The sequence below is a fragment of the Acanthisitta chloris genome, unplaced genomic scaffold, assembly GCF_000695815.1.
Source record: "Acanthisitta chloris isolate BGI_N310 unplaced genomic scaffold, ASM69581v1 scaffold6307, whole genome shotgun sequence".
NCBI classification, from domain to species: Eukaryota; Metazoa; Chordata; class Aves; order Passeriformes; family Acanthisittidae; genus Acanthisitta; species Acanthisitta chloris.
Genome location: NW_008683175.1, coordinates 23,495 through 38,878, shown reverse-complemented (window position 1 = coordinate 38,878; position 15,384 = coordinate 23,495). Strand labels below are relative to the sequence as shown.

Genomic DNA, 15,384 nt, shown 5'->3' with positions numbered 1-15,384 from the left:
GCACCTGGTCTGATGGGAGGTGTCCCTGCCCAGGGCAGGGGGTTGGCACTGGATGATCTCTAAGCTCCATTCCAACCCCTAAAAAAAATTCTCTGATTCTAGGAAAAGATCCCTTTGCCCGGGAATGTTCTGGAGGTTGCACTTCTCCCCTGCTGGGGGCATATAGCCCTGGGCTCACTGCTCACTGCCAAGGCAACCTCAGCTGTGCCTCTCTAAGCTCTGAGGTGCTGAGCTGGGATTTTCTGTGTGCTGAAAAGGTAGTGAAAGAGAGAGGCTGAGCTCCTCCTCTCCTGCCAGCTCATCCCTTTCCCTCTGCTGTGGGCAGGGAAAGCAGCTGCTAGGACAGAGCTGACCTACATTCCAGCCTGAGCAGTGCCTGCCTATCCATCACTGCTTTATCCCAATTTTTTTTCCCCACTCAGGGCTGAAAAAGGCAGAGAAAGGGTCAATCTGAGCATCACTTCCATGCCCTGGGGGGGAACCAGCCGAGGGTGGACTTTGTTTTCAAGGTCTTGATGTGTGATCATCCTGGAGGAGATATCTGAGCTGCTGACAAAGGAAGGATGTTTGGGGACCAGCACAGGTGAGGGAGGAGGTGCCACTCAGCTCCACAGGAACACTGTGCTGAGGAGATAACTTCAAGCTGAGCTGTGGTTGACCACAGAGTTCTCATGACTGGCTGAGCAGTGGGGAGGGAGAGCTGGGGCGGGGGGGTACAGGCTCCTTTTCCCACAGCAGAGACATGCAGAGCTCAGCTGAGGCCAAGCAGTGGCTTTCTGCTCACCCATGGGACATGGATGACATTCAACTAGGGACAGCACCGGAGGGAATGGGCTGGAGTTGCATCAGGGTAGGATTAGGTTGGATGGTTCTTCCCCCAGAGAGTGTTTGGGCACTGGAGCAGGTTTAGGTTGGATATTAGGCGAAGGTTCTTCCCTCAGAGGGTGTTTGGGCACTGGAACAGCTCCCCAGGGCCGTGGTCACAGCCCCAAGCCTGACAGAGCTCAAGGAGGGTTTGGACAATGCAATCAGGCACATGGTAGATTGTTGGGGTGTCCTGTGCAGGGACAGGAGTTGGATCAATGATTCGTGTCAGCCTCTTCCAACTGGGATTCTCTGATTCTAAACTTGTGAAAGCCAAGATGACCAGAACATCAGGCAAACTGGACACACCCTGATGTGTCGAGTTCACATCCAGTTCTGGGCCCCTCAGTGCCAGAGGGACATGGAGCTTCTGAAGCAGATCCAGGGGAGGGTAGTGAAGATGTCGAAGGGGCTGGAGCACCTCACTTATGAGGAAAGGCTGAGGCAACTGGGGCTGTTCAGCCTCGAGAAGAGATAACAGGGAGGGACCTCATTAATGTACTCAAGTCCAATAACAGAAGTGCCAAGAGGATGGATTGGACTCTACTCAGTGCTGGAAACCAAAAAAACAAGAGGCAACAGGCAGGAACAGATGCCCAGGAAGTTCCACCTGAACATGAGGAAGAACTTCTTTCCTGTGCAGTCACTGAGCACTGAACAGATTGCCCAGAGAGGCTGTGGATTCTCCCTCACCAGAGATATTCCAAAACCCTTTGGACACAATCCTGAGCCATGTGCTCTGGGCTGGCCCTGCTTGGCAGAGAGGTGGGACCAGATGAACCACTGTGGTCCCTCCCAACAAGGACCTCTTGGGTTTTTTTCCCACCAGGATGATACCTACAGCACCTAGTTATGGCGATGCTCAGATGTTATGGGATTTGTTAGGAACAGCAGTAATGAGGACAAGGAGTAATGGTGAGAAATTGCAAGAGGGATATTTAGATTAAATCTTAGGGAGATTTTCCCTGTGAGGGTGGTGAAACACTGGCACAGGTTGCCCAGGGAGGCTGTGGCTGCCCCAACCCTGGCAGTGTTCAAAGCCAGGTTGGTTAAAGCCTTAAACCACCTGGTCTGGTGGGAGGTGTCCCTGCCCAGGGCAGGGGGTTGGCACTGGATAATCTCTAAGCTCCATTTCCATTCAACCCTCTTGGCTCTCTACCCACTGGTGGCATCTGCCCCTGCTTGCAGATCCCTGGATCAAAGTGCTGTAAAACAGATAGAATCATAGAATGTTAAGGGGTTGAAGTGAACCTTATAGAGATCATCTAGTCCCAACCCCCTGTCCTTGGGATGTGACATCTCCATCATCTAAAAAGCATGTGTGACCAAGAAGGAATGTGTGGAGCCCTCTGGCCTGATTCTGCTTCCAGCAGGACCAACATCACAGCTCCAACAGGTTACCTAGGGTCATTTTGGGGCATCCCCATCCTCCACCATGACCACACTTCCTCTTGATGAAGGCACAACTGGCACAGCCCCAGCTTGAAAGCAGATGTTGCTGAGCAGCAGCACCAGGGTGATGTGTCACACTGACACACAAGTTCCTCTTGGAAGTAATGCACAGAACAGGAACCTGCCCCCATGTCACCCCAACTGTGCAGTTGTGTCTGGGTCATCCCTCCTGGCTGAGCTGCAGGCCCAGCCCGAGCCCCAAAGAGCTTTGTGAGGGTCTGGGTGTTCCTCAGCTGCTCCATGCTGCAAAATCCAACCTAACCAACCCCAAATGGGATAGTGATATGCCATGAGGAGTTTGATGCTGGACCCAGGAGCTTCTTGGGGAGGGACAAGGGCACTCTTTGAACTGCCAGCAAGCACCTTGCAGAGATTTTCCTGGAGCCAGAGGTGGGGTTGCATCTAATCCAGGCTCTGGCTCAGCTGTGCTGTCCCTAAGCTGCTTTGTGTGGCAGAGCTGAAGCCCTGAAATCCCAGAGCCTTCTGCTGCTGCTCTGCCCCTACATTGCCTTGCTCTTAGTCTCCTCAGGGGTTTTGCTTAAGTCTCAGGTGGCACCTCCAAGAGCAGATGACACTGCAGTGGTGGAGGCGGAGAAGATACAGCCTCACAGGGCAGTGAAATAGCACTTTAGTAAGAGAAGTGAGGTAGTGGCTTTTTTTGGCAAGCAAAATTGCTCCTCTGAAGGGAAATGAGCGGAAACAGGTGAGAAATAATCCTGGGAGTCATTGTTGGAGCCAAGTGGAGACATTTCACGTTTAGCAAAGGGGGAGATTGGTGTCCTCTTAGAGGTTGTGGTGCTGAAAGACATGGATGATGAAAAGCCTCCTGATTCTTGGTATTCCTTAATTTTCATCATAAAAATAATGGAATTTTAGGGGTTGGAATGGAGCTTAGAGATCATCTAGTCTCAACCCCCTGCCCTGGGTGGGGACACCTCCCACCAGAACAGGTTGCTCAAGGCTTTAGCCAACCTGGCTTTGAACACTGCCAGGTCTGGGGCAGCCAGCCACAGCCTCCCTGGGCAACCTGTGCCAGTGTCTCACTACCCTCACAGAGAAAAACTTCTTGCTAATAGCTCATCTCAATTCCCCTCTTTCAATTTGTCCCCATTGTCCGCTGTCCGGTCCCTGCACTTCCTAACACAGAGTTTCTCTGCAGCTTCCCTGGAGCTTCTTCAGATCCTGGCAGGTTGTTCTGAGGTCTCCACACAACCTTTGCTTCTCCAGGCTGAGCAGCCCCAACTCTCTCTCAGCCTGTCCTCATAGGGAAGATGCTCCAATCCTCTGATCAGCTTTGTGGACTCCTCTGGGACTTGCTCCAACAGTTCCATGTCCTTCTGCTGTTGGGGACACCAGTACTGTGTGCAGCACTCCAGGTGATGTCTCACCAGAGCAGAGTAGAGAGGGAGAATCACCTCCTTCAACCTCCTGCCACACTCCTTTGGATGCAGCCCAGGATTTGGTTAATTCAGGCCATTTCATGAGTAGGAAACAATCTAAGAAGCTGTGATTTGCTTATTAAAAGGTATTTTGAGCTATCAGAATGACCAAAGCTGTGAGATTGCTGAGAGACATCTCCATTTATCTATCACTCATGGTACTGAAGCTGCTGCTGCCCAGGGAGGCTGTGGCTGCCCCAACCCTGGCAGTGTTCAGAGCCAGGTTGGCTAAAGCCTTGAACAACCTGTTCTGGTGGGAGGTGTCCCTGCCCAGGGCAAGGGATTGGGATTGGATGATCGCTAAGGTCCATTCCAACTCCTAAAATTCTATGATTCTATAATCTAAGGCCCCTGAGGGAGCATCACAGCTCTTCAGAGTACAACCAATTGAGAGACACTGAGAGGAACAACAGTGTTAAGTCAAAAATGCCTCACATTGAGTTTTCTGCATGTCTTTAAATCAACAATGTTGAATGTTCTTAGTGGCACCTCAAATGCTGCACTTGAAATGGGCAAACTCAGCAGAAAATCAAGCTGCTGTGAGCTCAGGATGTCACTTGACTTGAAGGGAAGGGCAAGTTCAAATCAGGTTTAGAAGGAGTTTACCCTCAGTAATTTGTAGAGGACACTAAATTCGGAGGGGGTGTGGATCTGCCTGAGGGTAGGAAACCTCTACAGAGACCTTGGACTGACTTGATCAATAGGCTGAGGACAACTGCATGAGGGTCAATAAGGCTCAGTGATGTTGTGTCTCAAGTGCAGCACTCCCCCTTGTCCTGGCACTAGGACAAGAAGGTAACAAGGAGTAAACCCTGCGGTTCCATGGATTTTTGTGCTGGTTCCCCTTTCCTTGATATCATCTTCAGGGGCTGTAGAACTATATGGAGACCTGGAAGCACTGCTGGAGCTCCTTGCCTCTGTGTAGGACCAGAAGAAGCTTTATTTCAATCAAAGTAACCACTCAGAGCAGAAATCCTAGAAGGTTCCAATTTAATCCCATCCCAATAATTATTGTAATGGAGATACATCTTCCTTGACTTCTTTTTGCAAAAGAGAGTCATAGGTATTGACATTCAACTCAAATTCCGTTCATCAGCATCCAATCTCTCATAAATCTAGATGAAGATTAGCAGCTTGACATGGAAATTGCTCTAAATGAGGCTTCACAGCCTCTGCAAGACTCAGAGCAGACTCTATGCAGCCATCAAAGTTGGAATGGGTAAAGCCATCACCCCCACAAATCAGAAGAGGTTGAGTGTGAAGAATCATGTGTCCTGGACAGTTTGGCACAGCTTTTGTGACCTGAAAGAGAAAAACATAGAGGAAGATGGAAAAGAAGGTGTTTAATTAAGGCAAAATTCACAGCAGAAAGACCTGGCTAAAAGCTAAAGCCTTGAGCAACCTGTTCTGGTGGGAGGTGTCCCTGCCCAGGGCAGGGGGTTGGGACTGAATGACTTCTAAGCTGCATTCCAACCCCCTAACAATCCAGGCCAAGATGTCCTTAGCCTTCTTGGCCACCTGTGCACACTTGGCTCCCATTGAGCTGCTGCCCCAAGCACTCTCAAGGCCCTTTCTGACTAAACTGACTTAATTTTCACTTCATTTACGCCTAAACTTTCCTTACAGACTAAGCTGAATATAAAGAATGCAGAAAGATTTAGCAGGAAAAGGCTTTTTGAACACTGTTCTTACTTAGCTTACCCTTACTGGGATTCAAAGGTTAGACTTGATGATCTTGGAGGTGTTTCCCAACCTTAATGATTCTATATCCAGCAGCTCTGCCAAAAACCCATGCTGGGTTGGGAATCTGTTGGCTCTGAAGGCTAATGGTGCCTGGCTGTAATTAAAGCAGAGGCTCCACAAGTGCAGCTGTGCTGCTAAATAGTGTCAGTAGCATTTTGGAAGTCGTAATCCCTCAACTGCCCTGGATAATTGTCATGTCTGCAGTTTAATCCCAGGATTGTGCTTGGCCATGGGAAGGATGTTCTAGCTGGATTTAATTAACAAGGAGGCTAAATCCCAGCTAAAAGAGGCAGGGGGAAGATGCACCCAACTTATCAGGTCCCTCTGCCTCTGTTGCAGCAGCTGGTTAGAATTGAAAGCAAAGAGAGCTTGAAAAGAAAGAAGCTCTGGAGAAATACTCCCTTTAAGCAGTGATTATATTTTAAGGTGGCATTAGGGAGCTCTTGACTGAGATAACAGGTCTGACCTACACTGATTTATTTGCAAACTAAGACATATTGACATTCATCTCCCAAATTAAAACCTGGTGCTAATTCCTCCTGGGGCACAGGCAGAGAGCACAAGCAGCTGCTAGAGGTGGTGGGTGAAGAGCAGCAACTCCAGTTGATAGTTGAGGTAGAAGTGGGAAGAGATGTAAATGGTGCAGTGGTTCAGGATACTCGGAGAACATCAGCCAGAAAGATGAGCTCTGCACATCCAAAAGGATGTGATATGATCAGCCAAATTCCCACCCTAGCACAGAGCAGCAGAAGCTCAGGCTGTTCATTGGTGTTATCTGCTTAGGCCCAGCTCAATGTCACAGTATGTTATGGAAAAAGGACTTGAAGTAAACTACCTAAGGGTAAGAAGAGCCAAATGTGGATATTTTCTAGGCTTCTTCTAAAAATCCAAGGAAATTGTTGGCAATTTCCTCAAGTATTGCAGTGTCTCTATGTGTTTACCCAAAGCCTCTCAAGGTGAATTACATTGGGGAAATTAAATGTGGAAGTTGAGGCAAAATATTTACTTTAAGCTGTTCCTTACAAAGTTTTGCTTTGATGAAGTCTGGAATCATTGCTGGGGATGACTGGTGTGAAGTCTAGTTAAACCTCTTGATCTGCAGCCCATTAGGGACCTGGTCTTGTTAGAAATAGAGTCATGAAGGTTGGAGGAGACCTCTAAGACCATCAGGTCCAACCATTAATATGTCACTGCTGTAACTCCTAAACCATATCCTCCAGTGCCAGATCTAGATGCCTCTTAAACACCTCCAGGGATGGTGACTCCACCAGCATCCTGGGCAATATTCCAGTGCCTCAACACCCTCACAGGGAAGAAACTGGCTGAGGGAGTTGGGTTTTGTTAGCCTTGAGAAGAGGCTCAGGGATGACCTCATGGTTCTCTCCAACTCCCTGACAGGGCTTGGAGGGAGGTGAGGGATGGTCTGTCCTGCCATGGCTGCAGGGAGAGGACTAGAGGGAATGGCCTTGGGCTGAGACAGGGCAGAGTCAGAGGAGATGTGAGGAGAAATGTTTTCCCTGTGAGGGTGTTGAGGCACTATAATATTGCCCAGGATGCCGGTGGAGTCACCATCCCTGGAGGTGTTTAAGAGGCATCTAGATCTGGCACTGGAGGATATGGTTTAGGAGTTACAGCAGTGACATATTAATGGTTGGACCTGATGGTCTTAGAGGTCTCCTCCAACCTTCATGACTCTATTTCTAACAAGACCAGGTCCCTAATGGGCTGCAGATCAAGAGGTTTAACTAGACTTCACACCAGTCATCCCCAGCAATGATTCCAGACTTCATCAAAGCAAAACTTTGTAAGGAACAGCTTAAAGTAAATATTTTGCCTCAACTTCCACATTTAATTTCCCCAATGTAATTCACCTTGAGAGGCTTTGGGTAAACACATAGAGACACTGCAATACTTGAGGAAATTGCCAACAATTTCCTTGGATTTTTAGAAGAAGCCTAGAAAATATCCACATTTGGCTCTTCTTACCCTTAGGTAGTTTACTTCAAGTCCTTTTTCCATAACATACTGTGACATTGAGCTGGGCCTAAGCAGATAACACCAATGAACAGCCTGAGCTTCTGCTGCTCTGTGCTAGGGTGGGAATTTGGCTGATCATATCACATCCTTTTGGATGTGCAGAGCTTGATTGAGTCATGATCACAGAGTTGTGGCTCATTGTCCATGTGGAGGCCAGTGAGGAGTGGTGTCCCTCAGGGGTCAGTGCTGGGGCTGACACTGTTCAGCATCTTTGTGATGACATGGGCAGTAGAACTGAGGCTCCCTCAGCAAGGTCACTGCTGATACCAAGCTGTGTGGGGCAGTCACAGCTGGAGGCAAGGGATGAACCATCCAGAGGGACCTTGACAAGCTTCAGAGGTGGCTGATGCCAATCTCATGATGTTCAACAAAATAAAGTGCAAGGTCCTACATCTGGGCCATGGCAATCCCAGGCACACCTACAAGCTAGGTGGGGAAAGAATTGAGAGCAGCACTGAGGAGAAAGATCCTTCCTGCACACATCTCCTGTCTCTACTGACCAGAAATGCTCCATAACTCACCAGTGAGCCATGTCCACTAGGAAAAACCATGGCTAGACATGACCTGGTGGTGCTGGGCAGTTGGATGCTGCTCATGGCTACATGAAGGAATGATACTGAATAACTAACTATTCCCTTCCTTCTTGCTCCCCAAGGATACCAACCACAGCCCCAGCAGAACCCCTCAGTTGTCTGATCCCACCATGGAATACCTGAGAGTATCTCCATTTGTGGCACTTGATGCTGTTTGGTTTAGGTAGAGATGGCACAATCTTCTCCAGGTGGCTGAGTATTATCTGCTGCACCTCTGCAGGGTCTGAGCCCAGGTGTTCACTTCCAAATGTCACAGTTGTGTGGACTACAAGTGAGGGCCCAACTTCAGGAGACTCTGGAATAAAGAGATGTTTTTGAGGGATTACTCATCCATACTTGCCTTCCTCACACGGGGATATTTGTGCCTCTAGACTACGAGTCAAGACAATTCCAATATCCACGGGACTACCCTATTCTTCCAGCTGGAAAATAAGCACAAGGAATAAGTTGTTCACAGTGAAGGAGTCAATGGGGACAATCTCTGCCACACAGGAATACAAAGGACTTGAATCATAGAGTCCTTTGGGTTGGAAAGGACCTTCAAGATGATCTGAAAGGACCTCAAAGATGATCTGAAAGAACCTTAGAGATGATCTGAAGGGACCCTAAAGATGATCTGAAAGGACCTCAAAGATGATCTAAAGGGACATTAAAGATAATCTAAAGAGACCCTAATGATGATCTGAAAGGACCTCAAAGGTGGTCTGAAGTGACCTCAAAGATGACCTGAAGGGAGGCTGTGGCTGCCCCAACCCTGGCAGTGTTCAAAGCCAGGTTGGCTAAAGCCTTGAGCAACCTGTTCTGGTGGGAGGTGTCCCTGACCAGGGCAGCGGTTTGGGACTAGATGATCTCTAAGCTCCATTCCAACCCCTAAAATTCTGATTCCACAAGAAATTCCAGCTTTCCAAAGGCAACCAAAATGTCCTTCTCTGCTAAACTTTCTGGCCTGGGCTCATCACTTCAGAACACACCACTGAGGTGAAGCAGCACCGAGTCTGGCACCCATAGCATGCATGAAATCCATAGCTTTAACTCCAATTGGATCTCCTCATTGAGTCTCTTCCTTGGTTGGAGCAGCTCAACCAAGCCTTTCTCTTGAGAACCGGGATGGGGTGGGAAGACGTTGCCTGGTTTCACAGGCTACCACAGGACATATCTCCGTGGGCATCAGCTTTTCCAGCTGTCTGGAAGAACATCAGCAATGCTACTCAGTCTTTCCTTCCTGTTTTTAGGGAGAAAAGAGGGATTCTGATGTCTCTCCACAGAGCCTGTGAGGGCCAGAAGACCAACTGGGGAAGCCTGTTATGTAACTTGGGATTTATTACAGTGCACATAATATTTTGGCTAATTCTTCCACATCAACTTGGCCAAAAGACTCAGTAAAAAAGTCTAAGCATTTTAACAAGATAAATATTCATTGCTTGCTGTGTCTTGTTATAGCTAATGACTTCACCAATGACTCCAGCCAATGATCACTTTCCTTCAGGTCTCTCTTCTCCTCCCCAGCATGTCCAAAACAAGTTGCGGGAGAACAGGCAGTTCCTTGAGCTTTTAATTCCTCCTTTGAGCTACTGAGAGCTTGGAGAGCTTCCAGAGGCCACTGAGTCACAGCCTTCCAGGACTGAAATATGCAGCCTCAGAGGATCAAGTTTAGCCTCAAGCTCTTTTTCTTTCTTCTGCAAAAATCCTGCCTAAAAGAGGAGTCTGAAAGAGATTTGTCCCTGAAAGCCATGGGGAATCTCAGCCTTGGTGCACCAGATGGGTGAAGACCAGTGTGGCAGCAGGACTAGGGCAGGGACCATCCCCCTGGATTCGGCACTGGGGAGCTCACAGCTCAGTGCTGTGTTCAGCTTTGGGCCCCTCACTGCAAAAAGGCCATTGAGGCACTGGAGCGAGTCCAGCCAAGGGCAAGGAGGGCAGCAAAGGGCTAGAGCACATGAGGAAGGGCTGAGGGAGTTGGGCTTGGTTAGCCTGGAGAAGAAGCTCAGGGGTGACCTCATGGCTCTCTGCAACTCCCTGACAGGGCTTGGAGAGAGGTGGGGGATGGTCTGTCCTGCCATGGCTGCAGGGAGAGGATTAGAGGGAATGGCCTTGAGCTGAGCCAGGGCAGAGTCAGAGGAGATGTGAGGAGAAATGTTTTCCCTGTGAGGGGGTTGAGGCACAGGAATATTGCCCAGGGAGGTGGTGGAGTCACCATCCCTGGAGGTGTTTAAGAGGCATCTGGATCTTGTGCTGGAGGATATGGTTTAGGGTTTAGGGGTTCCAGCAGTGACAGGTTAATGGTTGGACTTGATGATCATAGAGGTCTCCTCTAACCTCCATGATTCTATGATTATGGTATGGATCTCCTCCTTACAGATGGTTGTGATGCTCTGTGAGATGTGCACTCACTGCAGTGCAGCTCAAACATCTCCTGGTGAGTCACCCCAAGCTGACAAGGGGTTGGAGAGAGGTGGGGGATGGTCTCTCCTTTCTCATCAGCTGCTGTTTGTGGAATTTCATCTCCAGCCCCAGAGGTTGTTACGTAAGGGCCTCCAAGAAGTGTATGCTGAATTCCCCACGAGGTATCTCTGAATATTAAATACCTGTGTGATTGGCTGCCTCAAACACATCATAAATATTCATAACTGCTTGGTTGGACAGTGGGAATTCTCCAGGATGAATTATTTCAAGCCTCATTTCTTTGCATCTCTTTGCATTCCAGAGGAGTAAAGAGAGTTGCCACAGAAAAATAGAAGTGGTTCCCTTTCTTCTTCTTTCTTCTCTTTCTTTTGGGTTATGGAATTTGAAGGGAAGATTCATCTTGCAGGTTTTGGGATCAGTGTTAATTCTTGAGTAGCCTTTTTAATTTAAATACAGATTCCTTCAGCTTCTCAGTGCTGAAATAAGGAATTTTAGGTAGAAAGAAGAGTTAGTTAAGTTCTCACCTCATTCCACAGCCTTGGAATCCCCTGCCAGAGCTGCCTGCCTTGGGAAGGCTAATGAAATGCTGCAATTCTGAACAGAAAATAGCTCTTTACACAGATTCCTCCCAAATATGCCTTGCCAGATAGAGCAGATTTTATCCCAGGGAGAATATGGGACCGTCTGAGCCATGGGAGCTTCTGAGGATAAGTGGGAAGCACACAAGCCCTTCTGCACTGGGAACCTCCATCTCTCTTGCTCATTTTCTAGCTGTCATAAAGTTAATCACTGCTCTTTCTTTTCATTTTAGCTAGGGTTTTATGAGGCTTCCACCTTGTCTTCTCCTTTGGCAGCCTGTTAGTCCCTCCCAGGGTGCAGGGACACAGTCCCAGCCTGGCTGGAAGTGTTCAGTTTCTCTGCTGCTGCCTTTCCAGTCAACTTCCAAGGTTTCTTTGGTTTGGCAAAAGCCCCCTCCCTTCCCAACATGCTACCCAGGACCAGTAATGGGGACTGGAAAGCAAAACACATCTCCCCAGTAAGATTAAACAATCCTGACGGACAGGAAACAACCACATCTTGTTCTTTGTCAGTATCTGATATGGCTCTGATTGTGGTTGGTTTTAGGCTCCAGGTTTTGGGTAGGAACAGGAGGAATATACTTGCTGCTGTTCCTCTAAGGAGGAGGAGAACATTCCTGTGGGAGATATGTGGCTATCACATCTGTACTCAGATCTCTTCTGGAGCCTAGGATGTAAACCTTGGGTTGACCCCTGAGCACTCCAAGAGTAGGAGAATGATCTGCTCTTGAAGCTGGACTCAGTTTTGAGTAGTCGGTTGGACTAGAGACCTCCAGAGGTCCTTTCCTCACTCCCTAAGTCCTGTGACTCTGAGGCAGACAATGTTCTGCTGAGTATTTACTGAACACACCAGGAAATAAACTGGGGAGTGAGTCCAAGCAAGTCATGTTGGAGAAGACAGGAAACTCTTCAAGCTCTGTCTACATTCATTGTCCAACAATTCTCAACTGCATGAGGGTCACTAAGGCTCAGTGCTGGTCCTACACTTGGGACACAACAACCCCATGCAGCTCCAGGCTGGGGGAGGAGTGGGGAGAGAGGTGTTGGTCACAAAGGGACTTGGCAGTGCTGGTGGCAGCAGCTCCATGGGAGCCAACAGTGTGCACAGGTGGCCAAGAAGGCCAAGGGCATCTTGGCCTGTAGGAAGAAGAGCAGCCAGACCCAGATGCCTCTTAAACACCTCCAGGGCTGGTGACTCCACCACCTCCCTGCGCAATATTCCAGTGCCTCACAGGGAAAACATTTCTCCTACCATCTTCTCTGACTCTGTCCTGTCTCAGCCCGAGGCCATTCCTTCTAGTCTGTCCTGCTTCATCACTGCAGTAACATCCCCCATGCGCTGGGGATGATTTTCTGAGGCTCTTCTGCTTTCACTGGGCATTTATTACAGTCCAAACATGCCATGAAACACCATCCTCTGTAGCCTGGAGTTAAACACATGCTCTGTTCAGAACAGCAACACTCAATTAAGCAGCATTTTCAGCATCTACCCCTGTATTGTCAGGGTGGTTGAGGGGGAGAAAGGGATCACTGACCTACATTGCGTTTCCTCTTATCGCTGGAGATGAAACGAACACAGGGGTCATTGGAGATGTACTTAGCAGCCCAGGGCACATCCAACCCAGTCCCAGCTCCATAAAACAGGCCCAGAGCATAACGACAGGAGTAGCTCACACATTCCAGTTGCTGCTTTTGGCTCCCATCAATTACTGTGCAAAAAAAAAAAGAAGCAGAGAAATCAGCCAATCCCTCTCAGAACATTAAATATGTGGATGCTGTGGCTAAGCTGATTATTCCTCCCTGCAAATGACCAGACTGCTAAAGCCAAGAATGGAATATTAAGCCTTAGTGCTTTGTAATATTGTTTTCTGGGACAGCTCTTCATGAAGTTTTAATGGTGCATTATGGAGAGGATGTCCTTCACACACAGCCCTCCCCCAGCTGCTGCTGCTTCAGCTATCAGCCCTCCTCTAGGTGCCTCTGACTTGAAACTTCAATGTGCAGTGACTTGTTCCCAAATAAAGAATAAGAGGTTTGGGTCGCCTCTAGCTCGTAGAACCATCAAGGCTGGAGGGGATCATCAAGTCCAACCATTAACCTCTGTCACTGCTGGAACCCCTAAACCATATCCTCCAGCACCAGATCCAGACACCTCTTAAACACCTCCAGGGATGGTGACTCCACCGCCTCATAGTATCATCAAGGTTGGAGGAGACCTCTAAGATCATCAAGTCCAACCATTAACCTGTCACTGCTGGAAACCCTAAACCATATTCTGCTGCAGCAGGATCTTGACATGGTGCATGGAGTTGAGTCCCACAGAGCAGAAGGTTCTCACTCTCATGCATGTCCAGGCGATTCCAGGCCCCTGGTGGCATCTCCAGCATCCCTGTCATGATCCAGGCTGAAAGGCAAAGGCTCAAGAGTTGATCAAGGCTCAAGAGTTGATCAAGGATCAGGACTGGCCTATTTGACTTCTGAAAAGAAGATGATGAAGCAATTTCCTTGCTGTGTATTGAGGAAGGAATTATAGTGTTCCAATAGGCTCTTTAGGGCAAGGACAAAAGGCCTGGCTGGTCCTGCTGGTCCTAGTGGGTTGGGGCATTCCCAGGGATGGGAATCTCCCACCACTTAGGGCATCCTCTTGCATGGGGATGGGCTGTTCCCTTGGATCCTGCTAGGGTTTCCCTTCTACAGCTGTGCTGGTGCCTCTGGTCTCCTTCTGACCACACCATAAGCCCAAAATGACTAATATCCATCACCCCAAACAGTCAGGTTTACATCTCCCAACTTCAAGTAGTGTTAATTCAATGACTGATGGACATTTGCTAACTAATTTGCTTCATTATTGCCTAGATTATTCAAAAAAAGAACATCTGTGGTTCGCTGGGTTCTAAACTGCTGCAAATTGCCCAACCCAAGGATGTTCTTAGAGCTGGAGAAGGCAAGAAAGTGAGGTCAAGTTTGAAATCCAGCAAGAAAAAAAGCTCAAGTAAATGCAAAAACCAATACTAATAGTTGTAAGATTGAGGTTTTTCCTCTTCAATGCCAACAAGTTGATCTAAGGACATGAGAAGAACCTTCACTTTGGGTTCAATTGAAACCAGATAGTCGATTTAATGCTCTGTATCAAAGCACAAACTAACTTTTAATTTTTCCCCTTCCAACAAAAATGATTAAGATGATTTTAATACCATTTGGGATTAACCCCCCCCCATTAGCTTTCAGCCCATGGAATCACCCAAATACAAGAATAAGTCCCAGTGATGTTTTTAATGCATAAAGACACTTAAATCTTGTATTTTCCACAGGAAAACTCAGCTCCAGCTGCTCTGTGAGTGGCACTGAAGGAAGTGTCCTCTGGAGACTTCATCACATCAAAGCAAGGGCCATGTATACTTCATTGGCTGCTTCTCCAAACACTGACAGCAGAGTGGATTACTTATCTGTAACACTCCATAAATACAGCCAAGGCCTTTTATCTGCTGTTCCAGGACTTTAATGTCACCTCACTGCCTCAGTCATATTGTGGGAAGGAGAAGACCCAGGGATCCCAGTAAAGGAGAGTTGAGCCAAGGCTGCAGCTGGCAGGATGGGAACATGGGCACCATGCCATGAGGCCTCCAGGGCTCAGCACAGCCTACCATGGCAGGGGCCAGGGAGGCAAAAATAACCCCAGCTGCTCCCAGGGCCAAGAACAGACTGGGGTGAGCAAGGTTTAGTCCTGGATGTTTAGTCTTTTGCCAGCAAGTACAGGAGGAAGTTGTAATATCACAGAATCACAGAGTGATTTGGGTTGGAAGTGACCTTAAAGATCGTAGAATCATCAAGGTTGGGGGAGACCTCTAAGATCAAATCCAGCCATTAACCTGTCACTGCTGGAACCCCTAAACCAGATCCTCCAGCACCAGAAACCTCTTAAACACCTCCAGGGATGGTGACTCCACCACCTCATAGTATCATCAAGGTTGGAGGAGACCTCTAAGATCATCAAGTCCAACCATTAACCTGTCACTGCTGGAAACCCTAAACCATATTCTGCTGCAGCAGGATCTTGACATGGTGCATCAGGACAGACCATCCCCCACCTCTCTCCAAGCCCTGTCAGGGAGTTGGAGACAGCCATGAGGTCACCCCTGAGCCTCTTCTCCAGGCTCACTGAGCCCACCTCCCTCAACCATTCATCATACCATAGAATCCCAGACAGGTTTGTGTTGGAAGGACCTTAAAGCTCATCTCATCCCACCCCCTGCCCTGGGCAGGGACACCTCCCAC

The 15,384-nt window shown here is 48.4% G+C and overlaps 1 protein-coding gene across 1 annotated transcript in view; it reads right to left on the bottom strand.

The window, feature by feature from the left end:
- Positions 1 to 4,862: 4,862 nt before the first annotated feature.
- The window catches only part of RNLS (renalase, FAD-dependent amine oxidase), a gene marked incomplete at its 5' end in the record, with an annotated part of 33,471 nt that continues 22,949 nt past the window's right edge, over positions 4,863 to 15,384 (bottom strand). Inside the window, 3 exons of the mRNA XM_009078818.1 lie at positions 4,863 to 5,057; positions 8,248 to 8,423; positions 12,645 to 12,818. Of these exons, the coding sequence (XP_009077066.1) occupies positions 4,863 to 5,057; positions 8,248 to 8,423; positions 12,645 to 12,818 (545 nt within the window). The remainder of the gene's footprint in view (positions 5,058 to 8,247; positions 8,424 to 12,644; positions 12,819 to 15,384) is intronic.